At 40.6% G+C, this 27,833-nt stretch overlaps 2 protein-coding genes and 1 pseudogene across 2 annotated transcripts in view; 1 reads left to right on the top strand and 2 right to left on the bottom strand.

Annotated features, from left to right (window-relative positions):
• Window positions 1-27,833, top strand: part of LOC107506457 (A-kinase anchor protein 17B) — a 145,926-nt gene that overhangs the window by 7,177 nt on the left and 110,916 nt on the right. The window lies entirely within an intron of this gene.
• On the bottom strand, window positions 1,246-1,365 carry LOC118608040 (annotated as a pseudogene).
• Window positions 1,895-27,833, bottom strand: part of SLC25A43 (solute carrier family 25 member 43) — a 31,443-nt gene continuing 5,504 nt past the window's right edge. The window contains exons 2-5 of the mRNA XM_016137183.2: window positions 27,330-27,571; window positions 23,695-23,867; window positions 3,779-3,913; window positions 1,895-3,085 (exon numbers count right to left, since the gene is read on the bottom strand). Of these exons, the coding sequence (XP_015992669.2) occupies window positions 2,885-3,085; window positions 3,779-3,913; window positions 23,695-23,867; window positions 27,330-27,571 (751 nt within the window). The 3' untranslated portion in view covers window positions 1,895-2,884. The remainder of the gene's footprint in view (window positions 3,086-3,778; window positions 3,914-23,694; window positions 23,868-27,329; window positions 27,572-27,833) is intronic.

Below are 27,833 nucleotides of genomic sequence, written 5' to 3'. Positions count from 1 at the left end.
TCTCTCACTCACCACCCTTTGGCTAATCTCACCTCTTTTCTGTTTACTAAGTCTTTTCCCACTACCAGCACCACTTTGGTACCTTCTGTTTTCTCGGCCAAGAGTGCTCTTCCTTGTTCTTTCCATGGTTGGCTCTGTTTCACCCTCTAGGTCTCATCTCAAATGTCACCTCTTAAAATAGCTTTCCCTGGCTCTCTAATTTAAAATATTTCCCTCATTCCCACATATTTCTCTAATAAAGCACCCTGTTTATTTTTCTGATAATATTAGTCTATAATTACCTAATTTGTTGATTCATTTATTTCTTTATTGACTGCTGCTTTCACTAGAATCTAAGCGCCATGTGGGCAAGGACCTTATATAACTTATGTAGTAGAGTGCCCAGCAGTTGAATAAGTGCGTGAAGCTAGTCTTCTTACTCTATATCCCAAACACCTTTTCCTTGCTTCTATCTCTGTGACACTGCATAGGACCTGCCTTCAACCTGCAATGCCCTCCAACTTATTTTTTACCAACTAATATCCTCTCACTTCCTTCAAAGCTTATTCAAGACTCATCACCTGCTCATTATTGGTCCCTCTCATCCGATGATCCTGTTATTCATTTATCCAGTATACATAAAGCCTCTTAGCAATCTCGTAAACCAGCGGTCCACAACCTTTTTGGCACCAGGGACCAGTATTCCTATGAGAATCTAATGCCTGATGATTGGAGTTGGAGCTGAGGCTAGTGCTGGGGAGCAGCTGCAAATACAGTAGAAGCTTTGCTTTCTTGCCTGACACTCACCTCCTGCTGTGCAGCTGTTCTTAACAGGCCTTGGACCCATTACTGGTCCATGTCCCGGGGGTTGGGGACCCCTGTTGTAAACCGTTGTTACCATATTATCATGCCTTTGCTCATATTTGCTTTGTAATCATACTTATTTCATGTATGCAGGTAAGTTTTGTTCTTTAAGACTGTAAGTTACTCCTAGGTCAAAACTGCATCACACTTTATAATCCTCCTAAAGTACTTAGTCCACTTTGGTGCACACTGCCAGACATAAAGCAGAACACTCTTTTCATACCTCTGAGAATAATGCAAGTAGCTGGAAGTTCATTTTAGGAACAGAACTAAAGCTTTATTATTATTATTATTATTATTATTATTATTATTTCAAAATTTTTTAGGCAAGACAACCCTTGGTTGACCTCACAGACTGCAAGGGCCTTGTCAGCTTACAATCCCTTATTTTTGATTTTTTTACACCTATAGCACCTGGTCTTCCTAGGTGGTCTCCCACCCAAGTACTAACCAGGCCTGACCCCGCTTAGCTTCATGAGATCAGACAGGATTGGGCTTGTTCAGGGTGGCATGGCTGTAGACTAGAACTAGTTTTAATAGTTGTTTTGAAATTAGAAAAATGAGACATATGCTTTTCCCTACTTTATTAAAAAAAATAAAACTGCAGATCAGAAAATATTCCCGGGTGTGGCAGTAGCAATAACTTAGTTATCTATCTCATAATACCTGTGGAAGAATACACAGAAGATATATTGATAGGATGTAAGTAACCTTAGGTAAGGATTTTAGACTTAGTAAAAAAGTTTAAAATTTTTTTGCAGTTTTCAGAACTTTAAAAAAGTTGTTTATCTCAAGGATAATAAAGAGTATAAAACGAGCTAGTCATCTTGGGTAAAGAGTTTACCATCCTCCAAATTCTAACAGATTGGGCTATAGATGAAATTTTCATGTGCGTATTAACTGTTAGTCTGCATAAAACACAATCTGCTACAGCAGTTTGAAAAATGAGTTATTTTGGTATATTTCAATAGGAGAGTTTAAAGATTTTGGTCAGTATATATTTAACTATATATATTATAACTCAGATTAGTAATAAATGACCAACAAGCCATTTTTCTTTGGAAAATAAATTTAATAGGGAAAAATACTTTCAACATACTGAAAGCCTGTGTGTATAAATTATCATCTTAATGTTAGACATCATTTTTTTAATGCATAGATAGGCATTCAGTTATATAAATTTGACATAGAATCCCCAAGGTGGAATGATCCAAAATTTGATTTTTTAAAAATTGAGTAGAGATGATTAGTTCGAAGTACTTGTTCAGTTACATTTTTTTTTTTTGGTATGTGTGTCAAATGTTCTATTTGATCCTTTCTAGGCAACTGGGACATCTTGTAAGAATAACTTAAGTTGACTAAATAATTTATTTTCAGTGTAGGCTTGCAAAGCAAGTTAAAAAGACAGAGAATTTAGGCCACTTAAAGTATGCATGACTTCAACTGGAAGAAGGTCTTTTGGGGCATAATTATGAAGTCATGGTAAAAAATTCCTTCTTGTAACACAAGATTCTAAGCCTGGGATGCTTCAAGTTTGAATAAAGGATGGTTCTACTATGATAGTGATAATTTTTAAATGTCAAAACATTTCCATTTAGCTTCTGATAAGGCATAATTTACACTGTGGTGTGTGCACTCAAGTCAGCAAAGACTTTGAGTTCCACAATGATTACATTGGGAAGTCTTAGGTCAGATTGAGCAAATCTAGGCTGATGTGGGTTAGTGCAAACTATGACCCTGTGACTGAGCACACGACATGGTCTCTGGTCAGCCACTTCAACTACACGTTACTGTGAGGTATCATGGCAATGCCGTTTCTTTGGTGTTGTATAAATGACACATATCATTACTGTTATAAAATTGGTGGAATGTCATGTTAGGAAACCAAGTGACAAAGTTGTTCCCAGGGACATCGGTTTGGAGTTTAGAGGTGGCATATGGCTGACTGTTACCATTTCTCCATTCATGTGTAATTATGAGGCGACATTTATCTGTGATTGCAATATGCCTTCAGTCAGTGCACTTTTAGTTCCATTTGCTTTTAAAGAGTTGGTTTTCTAGACTCTAATTTTCCAGTTTTGAAGAATTTCTTTAATTCCCGTAATTCCTGGGGTTTCAAGCTCTGATCCACCCCTGGGGTCAGTTTATAGCTCAGAGGAGACACAATGTAGCCATTTTGGTAAAGACAGATTCTCTTGCAGAACTCAAAAATGCCAAACATAACTCCAAAATATGGAACTATCTGTTTAAAAAGAAAATGAAAATCATGTTAAAATCTTAAAAGAAAAATCAATACATCTGAAATCAACTTGGGTCAGGGCAAACTGAGTTAAAGGCTTTGGACAAGATAACATGATCATTCTTTTTGGAATCAAGGATGATGATGTGTGGGGGGATGAAGAATGGCAGAACAGTTGAAGGGCCTAAGAGAACATGGGTCTGGGTTAATACGCACATAGATAACCTGACACTTCCCGTCAATGTGTGCTTGTCTTGATTGGAACCATCTGTGTGTTAACTTGTGCAAGGTTAATCCAGAGTTCTTAACCTTTTCTTTTTCATTGTCATGGAATTGTTTTGAGAATGTGATGAAAGCTATGATCCTCTCACCAGAGAGAAGCACATATGCACACACATATGAATTTCTGCATACAATTTTAGGGTAGGAGTTTAGGTTCCCCTTAGGAGTCTAAGAGCCCCCATAGTAGGAACCTCTACACTAAATGCTCAGTTCCTCTGGGGTGGAGTATCAGATGTCTCAACACTGCACAGGGTCCACTTTCTTCATTGCTGACAGCCAGCCTGTACTAGTGGGCCTTGTGCTACCATCAATGCTAGAGGGGATGTGTCCATGCAAACTATAGGGGGAGTGGCAAAATAACAGGTTAAAACTAGAAGAGACAGAGAAGCAGTAGAGACTGACCACTCCTCTCACCTTCAATAAATTGGCTGCCAATCCATTCCAGAGTCCCAATACCCCTCGGGCCTTCACTGTCTGCTGGAAGCAGTCCATGGCGCCTGAGAAATGAACATCTACTCCTCCACAGTGGGGAAGGTAGGGGCTCTGAGCCTGGCAAGAAATAGAAAGTAGAATGAAGTAATTTAGTTATCAGGAAATACATGTTCTAGTGAAAGTAGCCAGAGTCTCAGGTCTGGACTCTGGATGCCATGCCGTGGGCCAACATGATGGCAGAGAATGGCTGCCACAGGGCTCTTCCTATTCTAGGGGCTTAGAATGACTATTAATATACAGTAAAGTCATGACACCTCATTCACATATTTGTGGATTATTCTGCTTGAAAGGAAGCAGCCATTTATTTGGGACAGACTCAACTTCACACTTAACATTCCTTCCCAACCTATGCTCTCTGGGCATGACCAACACACGCACATGCCCCTAACCTTTTTAAAGTGCCCCTATTTCTTAATTGATCAATCCCCCCCCATACCTGTTTAGACCAGTTTGAGCTGCTATAACAGAATACCATAGACTGGGTGCTTTAAACAACAGTTCTTACAGTTCTGGAGGCTTAGAAGCCCAAGATCAAGTTGCCAGCAGATTTGGTGTCTGGTGAGAACCTACTTCCTGGTTTGCAGACAGCCACCTTCTTGCTGTGTTCTCTCATGGTGGAATGAGAGATCATCTCTCTGTCTCTTCTTATAATGGCACTGATCCCATTCATGAGGGATCCACCCTCATGACCTAATCACCTACCAAAGGCCCCACCTCCAAATACCATCACACTGAGGATTAGGGCTTCAACATATTAATTTAGGGGGCACACAATCATCCAGTCCATAGCAAGAGGCAACCAGCAATACATGCTTGCCTTTGTGTTCTGAATATCAGTTTAGTATGACACTTGTAGAGGCATTTATTCCTAGCACACCATGAGCTCCAGTCTTGCATAAACAATACATTCAGTGTACACGCTGTGTCAGCCACATTCAATGATGATGTGTGGGTAACTTGTCAAGGACTAAGACAGCATTCTCAGTCATGGGCATTAGGAGACAGTATATCTTAGTGGGGATAGAGCTTCATTCTGCATCAAACAGACCCAGATTTAAGTTGATGCTTTGTTTCATGTTCTGTGATTTGGGAGATTTATCCTTTCACTGACTCTATTTTATCATCTAAAAAACAGTACTAATAAGATAATACTACCATTTCATGAGGCTTTTATGAAGATTAAATGAACTGGAACATGTAAAGTACTTGGTGACTTGGTGTAATGCCTGACACCTAACATTCAGTAAATATTGGCCTTTTAATTTTTTTTTTATTTCATGACCATCTATGTGGCTTATTTGAACCTGGTTACAGGTAAACAGTTGTATTTGGGAAAACCTACTAGTGACATTGATATTAAGGAGAATTTGGTTTGACATTTACTGAGTGCCTAATATGTGCAATGAAGAGTGCTAGACCCTGAAGAACTAGGATAGTGAGGAAGGCCCAGTGCCTACCCCCATGAGCTTGCTGGCTGCCAGCCCAGATAGTGTACTGAGATAACTTGTACCAGATAGACTGTGCCACAGCACTAGTATAAACAGGTGGGGTGTGGGGTGGGGATAAATCAATTAAGACAAGGAAACAGGGGCACTTTAAAAAGGTTAGGGCATGGGAATGTGTTGGTCATGCCCAGAGAGCATAGGTTGGGAAGGAATGTTAAGTGTGAAGTTGAGTCTGTCCCAAATAAATGGCTGCTTCCATTCAAGCAGAATAATCCACAAATATGTGAATGAGGTGTCATGACTTTACCCCCAAAGGAAAAAGAGAATGGTAAGGCTGTAAGTGCTTCTAAACCCTTAGCTGTATTAGGCTAACCAGGGAAGCTTTTCAGAACAATGACTGGGGCCTGCCCCTAGACAAGGCAATTTAACCAACCTAGGGTGATGCAAGCTCCCCAGGTGATTCTGATGTGTACACAAGGTTGAGGATCACTGGCGTAGGCCCTCCACCAGTGCCTGAGCACGTGGCAGCTCAGGGCTCAGACCTGAGTCTACTAGCTTGCACATGGGCACTAAAGCCAGACTGCTTGGACTGAGTCCCTGCTTTGCCACTCACTAGCTCTGTTACCTTGAGCTAGTTGCCTTGACGTTTCTGATCTTCAAGTTCCTCATCTGTAAAATGGGATAATAATAATACTTATAGGATTGTTGTCAAAATTAAATACATATGAAGTGCTTAGAATAACATTTGATATATAGCAAGCACTATATAAGTAACCACCATTATTAATATCATTATTATTTCTTAACTTAACCTGGAGAAGAGACAAGTATGCTGAATACTGAACCTATCCACTAGACTGGAATGCTAGACTGCCATTTGTCCAAACTATAGTCATTTATTTGGGACAGAGCGATAGACATGTCACAATGCTAGTCACAAGAACCTGAACTTAAACTCCCTCCACCCTAACCCAGGCAATTATCTCAGATGTCTAGTTCTGATCTATGGCTCCTAGGATGCGCATGTTGCATTTTGCAGCATATCATCATCTGAAAAAAAAAATCAGAGGAGCCAGGACCTGGCTTTGCCACCATCTATATAACCTTGACCAGTTCATTTGGTTCTTTGAACCTTAGTTTCTTCAAATGTCAAGTGAGGCAATTGGAATTAAATGCCCTTGTAGACCCTTTCTCCATCCTATAATCCATGCTGTTGGCCCTATTGCACACTCCTTCCTGCCTCTAAGCCTTCAAACCTGCCATTTATTCTGCCTAGCTTAGTCTCTCTCATTGATCAAAACAGACATCACTTCCTCCAGGAAGTCTTCTCAGATCCCCAAAGTCAAGAGCCTTGTAAACATTTTGGTCACCCTGTACTTGTCTTTCATGGCATGTGACACATTTTGTAATGATTTGGTGTATAATTGTTGCTTTCATGTGTACTCCCCCCCACTACCCTGACTTCCCCGGATGATAAATACCATGAGGGTAGTGACCATGTCAGTCTTGTTTGTGGTTTTATCTCCAAAGCCTACCAACATGCCTGGCATGCAGTATGTGCTCAATACATTTAGGGGAAAGAAGGAACAAATTTGCAGTAGATGAAGATGAAAGACAAATACTTCAAAGCCAAGGTACTTGATGGTTTCTGTGATAAACTCCACAGAGGCCTTACAGCAGAGGCAGCATTTCAGGTTGTTCATTCTTTGCATAAGTATTGAAATAAACAATACTTTATAAATATATAAAACTCAAATCCTTTGACCAAAGCATTCCTACTTCTAGGAATTTCTTCTATGGATATATATGCCCATGTGGGAACCGATGTATGTTATAAGGATTTTTTTTTTTTGCAGCACTGTTAGTAACATAATCTAAATGTCCACCAATAGGGGTCTGGAGTAACATAATCTAAATGTCCACCAATAGGGGTCTGGTAAAGAAAAATAACATCATACTATAGAATACTGTGTCATTATTTTAAAATATGTGGCAGCTCCACCTGGACCGATATGGTATCATCTCCAAGAAACATGTGTAGGTGAGAAAAATGGTGCAGAAGAATATATGTAGTATGCTGCTGGTTATCTAAAAACAAAAATAACATAAATGTACATGTTTATGTATATCTTTGCATAGACCATCTTTGGAAAGAGTCAGGTGAGAAACTGGAAACTACAGTGTTGTCTCTGCAGAGAACTGGGAGGCCAAGGGACAAAGATTGGGAAAGACTTACTCTTCAAGGTATACTCTTTGCACCTTTTGGATTTTGTATCACATACATATGTTATCAAAGCAAAAGGTGGAGTACATAATTTTAAAAGAGCATTAATCAAGAAAATGAGAAGATAAGCCTGGGAGAAAGTATTTGTAAAAGGCACATCTAATGAACCACAATCATTATCCAAAATATACAAAGAACTCTTAAAACTCAACAATAAGAGAACAACCCAATTACAAAATGAGCAAAAGACCTTAACAGATACCCTACCAAAGATATAAAGATGGTAAATAAGCACATGGAAAGATGCTCCACATCATATGTCATCAAGGAAATTAAAATTAAAAAACCATGAGATACCACTACACACATATCAGAATGGCAAAAATCCAGAACACTCGCACCACCAAATGCTGGTGAGGATATGGAGCAACAGGGATTCTCATTTATTGCTGGTGAGAATGCAAAATGATACAGCCACTTTGCAAGACAGTTTGGCGGTTTCTTACAAAACTAAACATTATTTTTAAAACATTTTATTAAATTTACTGGGGTGACATTGGTTATAGGTTTCAGTTGTACAATACTATAATACTTCATCTGTATATTGCATTGTGTGTTCACCAACTAAAGTCAAACCTTCTGTCACCATATATTTGACCCCCTTGCCTTTTTCTACCTCTCCCACACCCCCTTTTCCCTCTGGTAACCACTAAACTTGCTATGTCTAAGTTTTTGTTTGTCTTGTTCATTTGTTGCCTTTAGATTTATATCCCACATATGAGTGACATCATATAGTTCTTGACTTTTCCCATCTGACATTCTCTTTAGCATAATATTCTCAAGATCCATCCATTCTCAATACTATCATCAGAAATGGCAGTATTTCATCTTTTCTTATTGCTGAGTCGTATTCCATTGTATACATATATACCATATCTTCTTTATCCAATCATCTATTGAAGGACATCCATGTCTTGGGCCACCATGAATATTGCTGCATTGGACATAGGGGTATACATATCTTTGCAAATAAATGTTTTCAAATATTTTGGGTAGATATCCAGAAGAGGGATTGCTGGGTCATATGGTAATCTTATTCTTAATTTTTTGAGTAAACTCTTTACTGTTTTCCATAGTTCCTTTTTCTTCACATGCTCTCCAACACTTGTTATTACTTGTCTTGTTGACAATAGCCATTCCAACAGGTAAACTAAACATACACTTAACATATGATCTAGTAATCATGCTGATTAGATTAGATCTTGGTATTTACCCAAAGAAGTCGAAAACTTATGTCCATACAAAAACCTGCACATGGATGTTTATAGCAGCTTTATTCATAATTGCCAAAACTTGGAAAAAAACAAGATACCATTCAGTAGGTGAATGGATAAATAAATTGTGGTACATCCAGACAATGGAATATTATTCGGTGTGAAAGAGAAATGAGCTATCAAGCCTTGAAAAGACATTGGGGCAGGGGAACCTTAAATGCATATGACTAAGTGAAAAAAGCCAATGTGAGAAAGCTATATACTGTGTGGCTCCAATTATATGACATTCTGGAAAACTATGGAAACAATAAAAAGATCAGTGGTTGCCACGGTTTGGGGGAGAGGAGAGAAGTGAATAGTCGGAGTACACAGGATTTTTAGGGCAGTGGAAATACTCTATAGTACTATAATGATGGATACATGTATTATACATCTATCTCTCCAAACCCATAGAATATACCCCAAGAGTGAACCCTAAGGTAAATTATGGACTTGGATGATTATGATGTATCAATGTAGGTTCTTCAATTCTAACAAACGCAACTACACAGGGGGCATATGGGAAATCTCTGTACTTTCCTCTTAATTAAAAATATTTTTTAAATAAAAGTATAGTTGGCATACAATACTATATTAGTTTCGGGTGTACAGCATAGTGATTGGACATTTCTATACCTTGCAATATGATTACCATGATAAGTCCATTAGCCATTGATCACTGTGCAAAGTTATAATATTATTGACTATATTCCCTGTTTTGTACATTACATCACTGTGGCTTATCTATTTTATAACTGGAAATTTGTACTTCTTATTCCTCTTCACCTTTTTCACCCATCCTCCAGCCTTTCCTCTCAATTTTGTCAACCTAAAACTGCTCTAAAAAATAAAAGTCAATTAAAAAAGAGCATTTAAGAGGAAAGAAAAAAGAAAAGGAAAAAAAAGGAAAGAGTCTGTTAGTTGGAGCAAATTGGAGCTCAGAACCTTTTGCTTGTCATTTGGAAATGAATTTTTCTTCTGTGGCCATATAGGACACAAGCTGGAGGCCAAGCCATCCAATTCCAAAACTATCTGAGGCCATACCCACCTGGAAGGCAGCTGTGGTGGGAGGCTTGTGTCTTTTGGCAAATCCTCAATAATGAAACAAAAAAAGCCAATCCTACTGAAGTAGGAGGACCTCTCTGTCCTGTGAACCACATGGCCCAAGTTTCTCTTGGCAGAGCCAGGTCTCCAAGAGCAGTGCTCGTATAGCTGGGATGCACTCCTGCTCTGTAGTGGGGAAGTCCACCTACAAGCTAACTTCCATCCTGGCCACAGTGCATGCCTCACGGTTCAGCAGCAGGCCAGAGGACCAACCAGCTGCTCAGAAAGCCCATGATAACAATAGGGGAAGCAAGCAAATGGACAGCAGTTTAGTATTATGCTTTGAAACAGAGAATAGTCAGCTCCTGTGCGATGGTGGGGGGTGGGGTAGGGAAACCAAAAGTGCAGCTGGGCCAGACTACAGAAAGCAATTGAGACGCAAGTGAGCGGAGCTGCTTGAGTTGCCCAGGCCAAGGCTATGGGATCAATGGCTGGAAGAGCCAACTTTTAGTATCACATTTAATAGGAGTGGGATCGGGCAGGAAGGGTAAACAAAAAGATTTGGAAGATGACAGTTTTCAGGAGGCTGAGAACGTACAGATATATGCAGTACTTGCATATGGTGGCCTCTAAGTAAATGTTTGTTAAAGGAACCAAACAAATGAATAATGAACTCTCTTGCCATCCCTGGTCGCCATTATCTATAGGGATCCAGGATCTTTTGAGGCTTTGTGATGCTAGCTCATTTTTGTATTTATAGCAATCATAGGAAACATAGAAACACACCTGGACCAGACCAGCTTTTAAAGTGTTAATCAGGCCTTCAATGCCATGCATAGATTCTGAAGAGATGCTTCAAGAACAATAAAAATAGCACCTTGGCTTTATTGAATATTTATCCTGTGACCTGGCCCTGAATCTGCATTAACCCAATTCAGTCTTTTCTGAGGATATATGAGCTAGGCACTATGCTTATCTCCTTGTTTTACAGATGAAGATGATGAGGCTAAAAGAGGCTACATGGCTTACCCAAGTTCATGTGCAGGAGTAAGAGGCAGGGTTGGCGCCCAAAGTCCACACTCCTGACCATGGATCTACTCTGCCCATTAAAGCTTTAAGATGAGTGTAGCTACCCAAAACAAGCAATAGCTGCATGAGGAAAAGGAGGTGAAAACTGTTTCTAAAGCTGCAGTGAGGATGTCCACAAAAGGGGGTATAAGGCAGCTGCCTTCATGGCGCACCTACAAACTAAACCTCCATCCTATTTGTAATGCTGGCTTGAAGCCAGCAGAGGAGGGGGCAGCAAGCTCCAGTCATCAGACAGCAGAAGCTGCAGGACTGCTCACAGCTGCGAGTCTTTCTTGGCTGATGGTAGGCCTTTTCTGAGACTTTCTTTCCCTTTTCTCTACCTCTCTCTTCACCCCCACTCTGGAGGTGGGGTAGGAGTGGGGAGAGAGGTAAGCTCCCATCTTAGCTGTTGTTACTGCTTAGCTGGAGCTCAAAGAATCCCTCTTAGGACAGCGGGGCCATTTCAATTTAAGCCAGCTCAGGCTAGGAGAAAAGGGCAGAGTGATTTTACAGAGTGGAATGAAGGTGCCTCCCTATTCCCTCCTTGCCCACTCTCTAGGGACAGTCTTGTTTCCTTGATCAACAACAGCTGTCCCTAACATATTTAGGACACTCTATACCTTTAGAGGGAAAAAAAGGAGTTTTCCTTTCCCTGCGCCTTAACAATTATGCTCCAACAAAGACGCCTCACCTAAGGAATGTCCAAACGTCTACCTGGAACCAAAAAGTGTCCTTTTTTCTCAGACTGCCAAGGCAATGCTACCGACTTAGGCAGAAGAAATTAGTCCCCAAAGGGGCCAGACCCAAAAGTAAGACAAGCGAGGAGATGAAAACGCAACAAATTAAAAGTAATGTTCCTATCCTCTCCTACTACCCCTAGAGCTTAGAGCCTAGCAGTGTTTGAATTTGAAGACAGGTAAGCTGGCTCTCTCTGTAGGGAAAATAGAGCTCTGTTCCTACTGAGAATAGATGCCATGTCAACCAAGAAATGTTGAACCAGGCAGAAAACCTGAAACTGTTAGCACCTCCTAGCAGCTGTGATGATCATGATTTCCTTTCCTCTCCTAGGGCTTTGTGCCTGTTCTCTCAGGAGCTCAGAGAGCCAGTGGGGCTTTCTTCTCAGTTCCTCTGAGCAGCATGGTCAGTTTGTGGCCAGCCAAAGGTCCATGGCTACTGAATATTCTTGTGCTCCTTATTCCATTCACCAGCTTCAAGCCCCTGGACAGGCCAGTTTTCCAAAGACTTTTTTCCCCCTCTAACTTGAGTTCATCATTCCCTGGCTAAAGCCAGGCCTTGCCTGTCTGTTTCTGAGCTTGCATACTTTTTCCCCCCAACTTCTCTTGCACTGAGGCTGTGAGGGGAAGCAGAGTTTACCAACCCAGAATATACTTTTTGGGATATTGATTATTTTAAGCTGGTTATTAAGAACCTGAAAGAAGGAACCTTCAACCCTCTCCCTTATCTGCCTAAAGAATTCAGATAGGCAATCCTGCTTAAAGAGAGATATTCCCTTAGCATCATAATGGAAAGTAAATGTGGCAGTGAGGAAGGAACCTAGCAATCTAGCATAGTCTGTTAGGTTCCCCTCTGTGTCCCATTGTTTCTGGGTAGCCAAAGAAGAATTTGTTTACCACACATTTGCTCTTTCTCATCCACCTGTGAATCGCCCACTTTCCGTTTGAAATTCCAGACTCCTGTCTCCCTCATCTTAGTTCAGAATGGCATATCAGCTTCAACTGCTCGATTTGTCCTGGGGTCCCATATTTTTAGGGAACACCTATTTATGATAGATTTGGTCATTATCTCCTGTTAATCTGTCTCATGTGAATTGGATTATTAGCCCAGCCAAAAGAACTTAGAAGGGAAGAAGGAAAATCATTTTTCTGCCCCTCACTGTGAGCTCCTAATTTTCTAGGTTAGGTTTTCTTCTTTCTCATCCTCTACTCCCAAGCCCAGGGCAAAAGAACTGAAAACAAAACAAAACAAAACAACAATAACAAAAAACAAACGATTACCCAGCATCTAGAAATAAGCCCTGTACTCCTGATAGATAAAGCTTGGGCCTGAAGGAGAGACCTGTGTTCAATCCTAGCTCCACTGCTTGCTAGTTATGTGTTTGTTGGGCAAGTTGCTTATCTTCTCTGTGCCTCATTTCCTCTTTTAGAAAATAGGAATCATAACCCTACTTACTTCATAGGCTCTATAAAGAGGATGGAATGGAATAATGAACTGCCATGTCCATATCAAATGACCAATAAATAGTAGATATTATCATATTATAATCTTTGAATACCAGGGAAAGCTACCCTTTCATTATTTTCTCTTAACGCATTTTGTTCCCATCCTTACCCCTGAAAAAAGTGCCCTCACCAAAGGATAGCACAGATTTAGACACATTCACTTACATCAGGTCACGTTAACCGAAAGTAAGAAACTAACAAATACGAATTCTAAGATGTTCTGATTTGTCAAGCATGTCCAGGCACCATACAAAGTGGTGGGAGGTTGCATTGAAGAGGGGGTGTACAACCAAATGGTGTCATGATTTTTTTTTACTCTGTCTTTTTGGCATATTTACCTATCTTCAAATGCTAAGAATTGTCTGCACTGAGATAAACAGAACCTGACTGCTAAGGTAGGAGATAGAAGATAACACATTATTAAAGCAAGGATTATAGGCAGGGGACAAGCAGAAGTTTCTTACCTTCCACTGGAGTAGGGACAAGCATACAGACTTGGACCTCACTCAGTGAGGTAAGGTTTAATTCTATACTCACAGACAGTGAGATCTCATAAGCCAGCCCTGAACTCCATTCATTTTTTTTAAAAACAAGTATCAAGTGTTTGCTACATGAGGCTACAGGCTACGTACTGTGGGGATATACAAATGTGCAAGGCAGGCATCTCAAATTCAAGGAGCTCGCAGTCTGGAGAGAATACTGACAGAAGATTATAACAGAAGAAACCATGTAACATGGGCCTAAGAGAACTATATAGGGAGAGTGTGCTATGGGCATTCAGAAGGGGGAAGACTCCTGCTGGAGGAGGTGAGAGACGACTTTGGGAGCTGGCTTTGATAATGTGGAGAGAAAGAACAATGGTGTAGAAATGGGAGAAGTTGGGATATGCAGAGAAATGCTATGGAAATTCAACTGGCTGGGTCATAGGGTATACACAGTTTACCAGCATCATTTCAAAGGGGTTGCTCACCCACAAAGCTCCTGGAACAAAATAACAGTGCCCTTGGTGGTGTGGGGTTGAAAGTGAAAACATAGTATCTGCAATTATTGATAGAGGACATTGTGGCTTTTCCTGCCCCATGACTCCCTCCTCAGTGGTTCGGAACACCCCCATTGTGGCTCTGTAAAGGCAAAACACCTGCCTTTAACCATCAAGATAGGGCAGCTCTTTTGGGAGTGGGAAAAACAGTTATATATCAAACAAAAGCAGCAGATATGTGCTATTTTAGGTCAGAAGACAGCCACCACTGAGGCAAACCTCAGCTGAGTCTTTAAAGAGATAGAGACAGACGCTCCAAGCAGAGGTGCCTGAAATGTGAAATACACTTATTTAGGGAGATGGGGGAGATGGACAAAGATCATTTTGATTGAATTGGAGACTTGACTAGAGCAAAGGTTATAAAAAGTTGTATTTTGTTTAGCCCAGGCAGTATTTAACTATTTTTATTTGCCAACATTGAAAAATGGGGGAGATTTTACATAAAAATCTGGATTTTAGGCTCCCTTGAAAAAACTGGGCCCACATTTCTAAATGGCATCTATCCTTTGGAGGAGAGCTTGCCACAGCCCCCACTGGGCTCACTTTATTCCTTCCTGCTATTCACATTTAGATGCTAATCACATTTTGTGAGCACAGTGCAGTTAGCTCTCCAGAATGCTTTTGAAAGCCAAAAGTCTTGATTGCTCAGAATGCATTTGAAAGCTTATTTAGTGGGTGAATGTATGTTATCTGACTTTTCGTGTGTGTGTGTGTGTGTGTGTGTGTGTGTGTGATTTCCAAGTTTATGCCAGCATTTGATTTTGCAACTCCTGATATAGAGGGCTTCTGTGCAATGAGGATAGCAAAATTGGTTAAGGAAGAATGCCAGGCCAAGGGGCTCAGCCCATATTCTCTAGGGGCAAAAAAAACAAAACAAAACAAAACACAGGCAGATCTTAAGAAAATTGGTCTGATGAAGCCATGAGCTGGGCTGGTGGGATTGAAATGAATACTGACCCTGCAGATACTCTACCTGGTCTTACATCTCAGCTCAGTTACTGGGTGGGTAAACTTGAGCAGGCTAGAGAGCCTTTCAATGCCTCAGTTTTCTCATCTGTAAAATGGGCTTGCTAGGAACAGTACCCACTTCATAAGGTTGTTTTAAGGATTAAATAAGATAATGAGCAAAAAGCACTTAGCAAAGTACCTGATATATTAGCACTCTCTGATCATTTTTGGAATTAATCCTGGTGGCCAATTAGAGGATTACTGCAACAGCCTTGGTATGAGTTGATAAGGATTCAGATTAGGGTAGGGGCAGTGACCAACCCCCCCAACCCCCCCCCCCCAAAAAAAAAAAACTAAAACTAAAAACACAAAATAAAAACCAGTATGGAAGTTTTGGGAATGTTGAAAATAAAGAACCAGCAGGCTTCAAGATTGACTAAGGGTGGGGGAAGAGGAAGCATCAAGGACAACTTGTGGATCTCCAGCCTGAGTAACTGGGGGAATGATGGTATTGAAATGGAAAACTGGGAAGAAAGTTTCAGGGGAAGAAGAAGTCAGTTCGATACATGTTAAATTAGAAGTGCCACTGGGAGGAGATAGCCAAATGGTAATGTCCAGCAACTGTAAGAAATGTGGGACTAGGGAGAAAGATGTAGATTTGAGCATAAGAAACCATGAACAGGGGAGGGGTGCTCTGGGAGGGACTTGATGAAGCAACAGTGTCCAGTTGAGCAAAGGCAGCCTGAGGTGTTAAGCATCTTGATCAGGCTCAGCATCTCTGTTTTAACAGGCCTGGGCCTCCCTTCACTCACGTACCATGTGTATTCTGCTCAGTCAGCTGTGTCACTAGGAAACTACCTTTGTCCTTCATCTTATGTGCTTTCAGTTCAAATGCTGACCTGGCCCAATCATGCTTAACTTGTGAGCTTGATGGGGTCAAAGTCCCCTGGTGAGTAAAGCAACAGGCTGACAGTTTTATATTTGATAAAATGGAGACACCTAATATGAGCAACAAGGGAGGGTAGCAGGCAGAATTGTAGGGGATCGAGCTTGTGCCTGGTGCCTCCATCCTGATCCTCTCAGAAGGTCCCACATTCTCAGTGGCTCCCTGGATTTTCAGGGCAGCCTATCTCCCTCTCTTCCGCATGCACCTGTCTACAGAACTATTTTCTCAGAATTCCCAGGTCCTTATTAGGAGCCCACAGATCAGTCAGATAAATTAGTCTCCATCAATACTTTACCCTTCCTACTTTCTCAATACAGTACGTGTTAACCAGCTTCTTAAGGCCCAGGCTCTGGGCTAGGTTTGGGAGAAATGAAGATGAAAAGGCCAGGCCATACCTAGAGCTTGAGCTAGGTATGTGGCCATGAGGGCTTCAGAGGACTTCAAGCAGGGTGGTGTTGGAGGGTCCCTGAAAGCGCACCAGGTGGGAGACAACTCATTCCTTTTTTACAGAGGGCTGACTCCTCCCCCCCCCTGCCCCCATCCCATCAGAAAGCATGCCATTAAAACATGCACATGCATAATTTACCTCTCCTTTCTCTAGCATGTCAGCCAGGAGCCAGGGCAAGACAAAGAAAAAGGAATAAAATAAGTGTAAGCATGGTGAAGGAAGGGCTCAGCTGGTTAAACAGACTTCTGATTATTGTCATTAATGTTGATGAGAGCGCCAACCTAATGTTGCATTAAATGGGCTGTGTGTGTGTGTGTGTGTGTGTGTGTGTGTAAACATTAGGAGAACAAGACATTCAGAGAAAGTGGCCAGTCGGTGTGGGGGTTAACAAAATTCCCTGTCCAGTGGGTTATCTAACAGACACCTGAAATGGATTTGCTTCCTGCCAGGCAGTGCAACAAGGAAAGCCAATGGCATGCCAATGTTATCATTAAGTGTGCTCAGGTCAGAGCAGCCTGGCTGCCCTGCAAAGCCTCCCTCCTTTCACATTCTGCCAGCAAACCTTGCCTACTCCTCTGGGGGGAGACTGTTATTAAAGCTCTCTCTTAGAGAATTTGGATTGTGTACTTTGCAGGAAAAAAACTGACTACACCAGAATTTAGGGTTTGACTGTTTTTTTCCAGGGCCATTATCCTTCAAACTGAAGATGCATTTCGAGTGGGGATTAGGAGGTTGTTAACTGGACAGAGATCACTAGCTGCAAGGCTCTAAATACCCTCAGATAAAGCTTAGATACGCGCCACTTACTGCAGCGACATCTAATGGCCAAAGAAAGGCTTGCATTTAAAAACAGCCTTTGGTTGTCTTGGGGGTTAGTTTTTTAAAAAGTGGACAAGGTATTATTGTTGCTCAACTCCTATAAAATAACATTTTGACTGCAACCCTAAGAATCCATTCCCTATATATTTGGATGGCATTCATGATGTTATTCATAACTGGACGCTGATCATCATACTTTGTGAAAACCGAGCAGTTGCCTCTCTGGATTTTTTTTTTTTTTACAATCATCATGACTTTGTATTTATTTTAAAGCTCCTTGTTGAAGCTCTGTGTATGAATTATCTAGAAGGTTTTAACTCAAGGAGAAAGATTAACAAGTTTATTCCCAAATATACACTTCTTGTGTATCTTACCCCAATTTATAGTACATTGTCATATATATTCTAGAGTAGAAAGTAGTGGTGGTCATATTCCCTCCAGAAGAGGTCATTGGTCTAGCTCTCAGATGGAAAAAGGAAAGAAAGTTAAATATTCATGGGGAAGACTGAAATCTCCACTCTCACTTTCAGATGTCAATGAATTTTATCTAAACCCCTTGTGATATTGTACTGTGATTTATAATAAGAAGTATGTATTTGATCTTCATTCCCGTTTCTGGCATAGAGTTCCTAAAACCCTTGGAATTTCCTAGGTGATGAGAGTGATAACTGTGTCTTGATACTCATAACAACTTCCTTTCAACCAAATCTAAGTTTATGTAAATAAGAAGACGTTTAGAATGCACCTAAGAATGGGGGCTGGTTGCCAGGGGAACCAACCATGTTAATGAAAGGTTGGAGCTTTCAGTCCTGCCTCCCAGACTTCCTGGGATGGGTGAGGGGCTGGAGGACCAATCTATTGCCAATGCCAATGATTCAGTCAACCAGGCTTATATAATAAAACCGCCATGAAAACCCAAAAGCACAGGACTCACAGAGCTTCCAGGCTGATGCAGAATGCATCCATGTGCCACAGTGACTGGTCCCAAACTCCATGAGGACAGAAGCTCCTTTGTTTGGGATCATGCCCTATATATCTATTCACCTGGCTATTGATTCATATCCTTTAATATTTTTTGTGATAAACAAGTAATGTAGTGAGTAAATTGGTTTCCTGAGTTCTGTGAGCTGCTCTAGCAAATTAATCAAGCCCAAGGAGGGGGTGCTGGGACTCTCTGACTTATATCCAGTTGGTCAGATGCACAAGTTAAAAACCTGGACTTGGGATTGGCTTCTGAATGGGGTGGTCAGTCCTGTGGAACTGGGCCCTGTGGGATCTGATGATATCTTCTGGTAGATAGTGTCAGAAGTAAGTCATAGGACACCCAGCTGGTGTTGGAGAATTGCTTGGTGTGGGGGTAAAAAAACACATGTTGAATTGGTCCCAGAATCTTATCCTTTCTCACTGACTACCCCAAACCCTGGGCTCGCGGCTTTGGTTTTGGGTAGGCCCACTATGAGGAGGAAGCTGAGCTCACCAAACCTTGAACTATGCATAAGATAAGGAACACTGAATTATAAGACGTGGCATAAAGTGCTTGGAGGGATGCCTCTGTCTCTACTATTTCAAAAAATGATCCTCAAAGCATGGAAGCCAGTGTAATTAGTAGCCTTTGTTCATTCATCTGATGATCAACCAGCAAGAGCCTATCTCACTCCTGATAGTAAGAAAAATTCTTAGGGCCAGGATTTTAAAAAATGAATAAAAAGCTTAGAGTGTGTCAATACCTCCCTACCACTAAACCTCTCCCTAGCTTTTTTTTCTTCTTAAGAAACGTATTTATTTTTTTTAGAAAAAAAGCATAATTACCATATGAAGAAATCAAGTTTTCTAATGGTTGAACCATATGAAATTACTGTTTATGTTGAAAAGGTAGAATATTGGCAATTTCATATGGTTCAATCTAAAGAAAGATGAAACTAAGATATATAGCTTTCCTGAATAAAAGGCAGAATATTTTACATGAATTTTTCCAAGTTTATAGGTTTAATATAATTCCAGTCATAATCACAAGGTAATTCTAAAGTTCATCAAGAGAAAAAATGAGAATAATCAAGGAAATGTTGAAAAGAAGAGTAATGAGGAGCAAGATACCCTGCCACATATTAAGATGTATTACTGAGCTAGAGAAACTGAAATAGTGTGGTACTGTCAAAAGAACAGACTGACATGACAGGTCAATAGAACAGGATACGCAACCCCAAGACAGACCTTAGAATATGTAACACCTAGGATATGGTAAAAGTTACATCACAAAGTGGTGGGGAAATAAAAGATTATTTTAAAAATAATATAAACAGAGACACTTTAAAATGGAGCTAGACAAATGATCCAATCAAAAAATGGGCAGAGGACCTGAACAGACACTTCTCCCTAGAGGACATACAAACAGCCAACAAATATATGAAAAGATGCTCAACATTGCTAGCTATTAGGGGAATGCAAATCAAAACCACAATGAGATACCATCTCACACCTGTTAGAATGGCTATAATAAACAGGACAAGTAATAACAAATGCTGGAGAAGATGCGGAGAAAAAGGAACCCTCATACACTGCTGGTGGGACTGCAAATTGGTACAGCCGCTATGGAAAACAGTATGGAGGTTTCCCAAAAAACTAAGAGTTGATCTACCACATGATCCAGCAATCTCTCTACTGGGTATTTACCCCAAAGTCTTGAAAACCCATATCCCAAAAGGTATTTGCACACCGATGTTCATAGCATCATATTCACAGTGGCCAGGACATGGAAGCAACCAAAGTGTTCTACGATAGATGATTGGATAAAGAAGCTGGGGTATGTATCTACAACGGAATATTACTCAGCCATAAGAGGTGATATACTGCCATTTGTGACATCATGGAAGGACCTCGAGATAATCATGCCAAGCGAAATAAGCCAGACAGAAAAGGCTGAAAATCACATGATAGCACTTATATGTGGGATATAAATGTAAAAGCAACAAATGAACAGGACAAACAGAGACTCAGGGACATAGACAATGGACTAGTGGTTACCAGATGGTAGGGGGTGGCGAAGGAGGGGTAGGTAGACAGGGTAAAGGGGGTCAAATATAGGAGGGTTGGGGGAGGGTGAAGTGGGTAAAGGGGATCAAATAAATGGTAGCTGAAGGAAACTGGACTTTGGGTGGTAAACACAATAGATTATACAAATGTCAAATTATTATGTACACCTGAAAATTATATAATTGTATTAACCAATGTTACCCCAATAAAGTTAATTAAAAAAAATGGGACCAGAGCTGCCATGCCAGAGGTACTGCCATGCACATCTTATGCCTCAAGCCTTGGAATGTTCGAACAGGGCAAAATAACCTTTGGACTGGGCTTAAGCAACCTTGTGCCCTCAAAAAACTGTTTGCAAAGATAATCAGAAAGCAGTATTATGACTACAAGACAGATGACTACTGGACTGAAAATTAAAAATCGTTTAGAATTAACATCATTATGTTATGTGACCTGCACCAATAGAAATACCTTCCTTCTATTGATGTAATTGTTCCCTTTCCCTTTTTCATAAATGTCCACTGCTTTTGTCTCCTAATCAGAATACTATTTGTGCTTCTGCCTGAATCAGTGCATCTCGAATAGCTATTCTTTGATCTAAAATGCTTGTTGCCCCTCACTTTGAAAGAAGGCCTTTTTATTTTTAGGTTAACATATCCTTAAACAACTGGTAAACTATTTTTTTTAATCAGATGATCACTTTACATAATATCCTAGGTATATTCTAAATTTTTTAAAGTATTAAGTGTAAAATTTATAACAAAAAGGTATTTAAAGAACTATATAAACGAATAGTCATATGATTGTGGGATGGGATAGGCCTTTTACACAGAAAAGCAAACAAAAAAGTAGTAATAAATATACTTGCATAAGAATATGTACAACGACAGTACATAAACAGTATCAGAAGCCAAGTGTCAAACTAAGAAAAAAAAATATGTGCAGTGTATGACAAAGGATCAATATCTTTAACATATAAGGACTTCTTACTAATCAGTAGAAAAAGCTGAATATCCTAGAAAAATGGATTAAGCAGAAAATTTACAAAACAAAAATACAAAGGGCCAATTTATCTGTGATAAATATGCAATTTGCTTATAACCAATTAAATTCGAATTAAAAGAATGTGATAGCATTTGTCAGCTATTAGGTTCACAACAATTTAGAAAGTGATAATAATTACTATTGATGACCATTGAGATGAACCACACTATTATTACTCACTGCTGGTGCAAGTGTAAACTTACAACCTTTATAGGGCACAAACTTCATTAAGAGCCTTGGAATTATTTTTATCTTGAGAACTGTAAGTCAATCTCTAGGAATACAGCTGAAAGGCAGCATCCTAAATGTGAAAACAATACAAGGCGTTTCACTGCAGTGTTATACTGAAGAATCAGAAACTGCCTAAATAGTCAAAAACAAAGAAATTGTTATTTATGGCATTATGGAGGCCGAAACTGGAGTGATGCTGCCACAAACCAAGAAACTATGGGGCTACCAGATGCTGGAAGAGATAGTAAGGATCCTCCCTGGGAGCCTTCAAAAAGGGCATGGCCCTGTAAACACCTTGATATTAAACTTCTAGCCTCCAAAACTTTGAGAATAAATCTCTACTATTAAAAAAAAATTATAGCCTATGCATATGGTGGAATATTATGTGATAATTTAAAAAGATGTTCTCAATATTGGGTGGCCTGAGGCAAATTCATTATATAATAAGTGTAAAAAGCAGGATACTAATTTTTACATACAATAGGAACACAAATACACCCCATTTACAAGTATTATATATATATATTTATATATATGCACACACACATACAAATATACATAGAAGAAAAACTATCAGTGCATAGGTGTTGGGCTTATAGGTAATTGTTTTTTTCTATACTCGATGTGAAACAGATAACATAAAATTGACCTTTTAAAACCATTTTTAAGTGTATGTGCATTCCTTTTAAAATTAGGAATAATGGTTTGTAAATAAGCATGCACTAAACTTGCATCTAGAATTACAATAATATGACAGTTGTTTATTTGTTTTGACAAAGGACAAGAAAGGAACACAACCCAGATAGATAGAAAGTTTGATGGACTGGAGCAGCAGATTTGGGTGTTATCATGATGTGTATTATTTGGAAGGCACCTTTTATTTATAGGTTGAGATAAGTACCCTCAGGCTTTATAGTGCTAAGGCAAGTGTGGTCCAGCCCAGCCAAGAAATCCATGGAGTGGGGAAGATCTTTGCAGGGAGGGGGCAGCAGACATGTGGTGGAAAAACAAACTCAGCTGGGACTGATCAATTACAACTGTATTCAGCTAAGCCCAAATAGCCAAGCAGCTCTTCAGAAACATATCAATTGCATAAATCAATTTGCCCTCTCCCCCAGAAAAAGATTTACCCAGAAGAAGCCAGGGAGGCAGGCAAACCCGTGGAGTGGAGTTTTAGGGAGGCTAGTGGAGAACTGGGAGGGTTAAAGGCAGATGTGAAGCCCCAGCCTTCTTGATTCTGAGCCCACCTCTACTGTGTAGACCTGCCTGTAACCCCCAACCTTACCTGGACCACTGATTTTTTTTTGATCAAAATTGGCTGATTCTAGACTAAGCCAGTTACTTACTTTGGGATCTTGGATACAAGGCTTTTGCCTCTGTGGTCTGTAGAGAAAATGTGAGTTTCCCAGGTAACAATTAGGAAAGTACAGGGCTAATCCCACTAAATACTGACTCATTTCAAATGCAGTTACAATCTTCTCTCTGGTGGTCTAGTGGTTAGGATTCAGCGCTCTCAAATGCAGTTACTTCCCTTAGTAAGGGAGTCAGGGGACTATTGGAGCCTGGTTATCAATATCTCCTGGCTTATTTTGTTTCTTTCCAGTAAGTTTCACTGAGGTAAGGGGTGGCTATGAAGCAAGAACAGCCTGTCCTTGCTGCAGAGGCCACAGGGAGAGGGATTTAGGAGGGTGTATTGATGTCATGGACAGTGGCAGCTACGAGGAAGAGAGGAGAGAAAAGTGGGCCTCATCTGGAGGCATCATAAAAGCCCGAAAAAAGCAGAGTATTGGAATGGAAAGGCAGCTTGGGCTGGAGCCAATAGCCCTGAGGTTAGCAGCAGAAATGTCTTGGAGTGGGGGTTTGAATAATAATTTTGTGAGCACTCATGAGCTCCTTGGAAACCTGGCATTGCTCAGGGTCAGTGTTCTTTGCTGTTGTTACTGCTCTGCCAACACTTCAAGGCATCCTTCCCATCCCCGCCTCCAACATCACTACTCACCTGCATTTTCCTCTTCACTGTGTCGAAGGGAAAGGAGAGGGTCTGGGTCACTGCAGCAGCCACGCAAACATTGGCAAAGTTCTGGAGGAGAGAGAAACGATCTCGGGGTCTATTCCAGATTTTCTCCAGGTTCATGTAAACTAGAAGGGAGCCAGCAGAGAAAGGGAGAACACCTGCAAAACAAGGCCAGGAGCAGGGTGCTGAGGTCTTGGGAAACATTGGCCTGAGAACATAAATGCCTGTGCAGAATCCAGGGCAAGTAAACAGGCCTGGTTCTGGGCTCGTTAAAATCACTCCAACCAAAGCAGCGGAAGGCACTTTCTTGGGTGATGAAATATGCTCTTTTGTTAGGGGTTGTGTCATTTGTCAAAATATATCAGATGGTTCACAAAAGGTTTCTGTACTTTATGTAAACTTTTAGTTCATAATACACAAGTTTAGGGTTGAGGGGTGAACTGTATTGATGTTTGCAACTTACATGGAAATCATCAAAAAAATATATAAGATGGACTAATAAATGGCTACAGGGATGGATAGATGGATATGTGATAAAGCAAAATGTTAATTGTAGCATCTAGATGGTAGGTATATGGATGTTTCCAATTATTTTAACTTTTCTGGGCGTTTGAAATTTAAAAAAGTAAAATGTTAGAAAAAAATCACTTTCAAAGAAAAAGTGGGCAGCACTTAATCAACTTTTGGAAGCTAGGAGGGACTGGTCTCTAGTTGAGAAGAAAACAATTCTGTGAAAACTGGAAAGTGAGACTGTTGTGATGAGGGAGGTTACCTGACCTTGACTTTGGAAATGATGTGGCCATATCAGGGTTCAGTGGGCATCCTGCACTGTATGGCATCCTCGCCTTTCTAGGAAAATATGGAGAACAAAGAGTGCAATAGGTGGCACTTTCACAGACTTCCCGGAAACTTTGGAAACCATCTTAATTTTACAGAGGAACTAAATTTCTCCCTCAAAAGGGGATTTAAAAGGGGATAAAACGAGTGGGGCTGTTTGTCCTTAGACTAATGTAATATTTAAATTTAACAAATACGTTAAAAATGATGTACCAACCTCCCATTTACCTTTGTTCAGCAAACATTTCTGGAGCTTATGCTATGTGCTGGGCCCTAGGCCAGGTGCTGGAATACAAAGAAGAGGCTAATTCCTAGAGAAGCTCACCATCTAGTAGTGATACAGCTGTGATAGGTGCCATAAGGTGGCGGTGGGGGAGAGGGGCTATACAAAGTGCTTTAGGTACACAAGGATCAGAGGGGTTAATTGTGCGTGGGTGAATCAGGAAGGATTTCACAGAAGAGAGTACTTCTCAACTGGGTCTTGAGGAATGAGTAGTTCTTCAGACATAGAGTGGACAGGCAGTCCAGGCAGAGGGAACAGTGTATACAAAGAAAGTAGTATTTCCAGGAAAGTAGTATTTCTGTATGGCTGGAGCATGAGTGCAGGTGGAGGCATGACAGGAGAGGAGGTAGGATGGGCAGTTCTGAAGGATCTGGTAGGCCATGAAGAGTTTGTGCTTTTCCCTGTAGCTCAGGAGGCAGTGAGGGTTTTTAAGCAGAGCTGTGGAATGAGGGTGGTGAAACAATCAACTTGCATTTAGAGAGATCACCGCACCCTGGCGGCAGTGCACCCAAGACCAGGAGCAGGTAGGAGCCTCTTTTTTCTTTAAATATTAATTTTTATATTTTTCTTTTTTTCAATTATAGTTGACAGTACAATATTATACTAGTTTCAGGTGTACAACACAGTGATTAGACAGCCACACAACCCATTAATTGATCCCTTGATAAATCCGGTACCCATCTGACACCGGGCATAGTTATTACAATGCTACTGACCATATTCCCCATATAGTACTCCACATCCCCATGACTACCCTGTAACTACCAATTTGTACCTCTTAATTCCCTCCCCACTTCACCCATCTCCCCACCCCCAATCTGACACCATCCAAATGCTCTCTGTATATATGAACTTGTTTCTGTTGTTTGTTTGTTTATCCTGTTCTCTAGGTTCCACATATGATATTTGTTTTTTTCTAACTTACTCCACTCAACACTATACCCTCTAGGTCCATCCATGTTGTTGCAGATGGCAAGATTTCATTCTTTTTTTATGGCTGAGTAATATTCCATTGTATATATGTACCACCTCTTCTTTATCCATTCATCCACTGACGGACACCCAGGTGGCCTCCATATCTTGGCTATTGTAAATAAAGCTGTAATGAATATATGGATTCACATGTCCCTTCAAAGTAGTGTTTTGAGTTTCTTCAAATAAATGCCCAGAAGTGGGATTACTAGGTCCTTCTTTGTCTCTTGTTACAGTCTTTGTTTTCAAGTCTACTTTGTCTTGTGTAAGTATTGGTAGGAGCCTCTTGTAAGTGTCTGTGGGAAAGATGGTGATGAGAGCATGACCTAGGGCAGAGGAGATGGGGATGGAGAAGGGAGACAGACTTGAGAGTTCAAAGAGGTCAACTTGACAGCACTTGGTGACTAAAATGGGAGTGGAGTGAGAGGAGTTGAAGTGAGTTTAGGTTTCTTCTGACTTGGGTCACTGGGTGAAAGGAAGGTGGTGTCATCATTAGGGAACACAGGAGGAGAACAGATGTGAGACTAATGAGGGCATCAGGTTTAGTCTTGAGTTTGAAGCATGAAGGGAGCATCAGGTGAGGGTGTCTAATTGCCAATGGGTATTTGTACTGCCACTGGGAATTAGTGGTTAAGAGAGAGGGCTCTGAGGTCATATTGCTAGGTTCTTCCACCTTCTGTCCATGTGACCATGTGCAAGTCACTTAGCTTCCCTAATTACCTATTTCCTCATCTGCAAAATGAGGCTTAAGTGAGAAACTGTAGGCAAAGCATTTAGCACAGTGCCTGGCACATAATAAGCACCAATAAATGTTATTATAGAGATGATACTGGGGACCATTAGAGTATAATGATGCTTGTTTAAGCCACTAGCTTAGATGAGGCCACCTAGGGAGAGTATGGAGGGCAAAAGGAAAGTTAAAGAAGGAGCTGGGGGGATAGCAATATGTAGGGGACTGACACGTCAAATGAGCCCCATGAGCCAGATAAGAAAGAGCTGCAGAGAGGTAGGAAAGATATCCAGGACACAGTGGGGTCCTAGAAGCTAAGTTTCAAGAAGAAGGGGTGATCAATCTCATCAAATGTTGCAAGAAAGGCAACATAAAGGACAAAAGTCTACTGGATTGGCCATTAGGGGTCTCGGGTGACCTGTGTGTGTGTAGTCCAGGCACAGGCTCCAAAGACCACATAAGCCACAGCTGCTACCCTGGTTGTGTGCATACGTTTATGTATGTACACTGAAACTCCTTCCCACGGTCAGGTGGGGAATATGTGGGATTGTCTGTGTATCAGTTTGTGTGGAACCACCTCCACGCTCTGTCCTCCCCTCTGTGGGATGTGAAAGGGAAAAGTTAGGAGTAGGGTGTATGGTTATGGAATAGAATGAAGCTAATCAACTCTATATTGACTGAATTCATATGACCTTGACCTCAATAAAATGGATTTAACTGGTTACAGATGTATATAATACATTCATATATGTCAAAGAATGCAGCCTTTTCTGGACAAGGTGAAAAGTACTATCTTACCTAAAACTGTAAGGGAAACCCCTCGATAAAGGGCCAAGAATCCTTCCTGTTGATAAATAGTACAAAAAGCATGGAGGATCCCACTGTAAGATGGTTCCAGTATGTTCTGCACAATCAAGCGGGTTTTGATGAGGTCTGTAGGATACATCACAATGGTGGAAACCATGCCTGCGAGACTCCCAGCCATGATGGCGCTCCACTGGGAAATATGACCCAGGTCATCCATGAAGAGTACGACAAACCTAGAGGAAAAGGGGGAAAAGCCCAAGGGAATCAGCTACAGATTGCACTAAAGGACTCTACACTACTTACATTTTCCAGTATTAAAGTGTTTTACAAAGTGAAAATGACCATATTAATATATTAGGATTAATGAAAAACACATTCAATTCAACTATATTTATATAATTATAGTTAGCTATAAGAGATGTCCAACCTTCTTACTTATAGCTACCCTAATTCCTTCTCACTTCACTTTAAGCATTGTCCCCTTTTATCTGCATA

This window comes from Rousettus aegyptiacus, unplaced genomic scaffold (genome assembly GCF_014176215.1).
Source record: "Rousettus aegyptiacus isolate mRouAeg1 unplaced genomic scaffold, mRouAeg1.p scaffold_m13_p_9, whole genome shotgun sequence".
Lineage (NCBI taxonomy): Eukaryota > Metazoa > Chordata > Mammalia > Chiroptera > Pteropodidae > Rousettus > Rousettus aegyptiacus.
The sequence above is the reverse complement of the archived record's forward strand: the minus strand, read 5'-3'. Positions and strand labels throughout refer to the sequence as shown.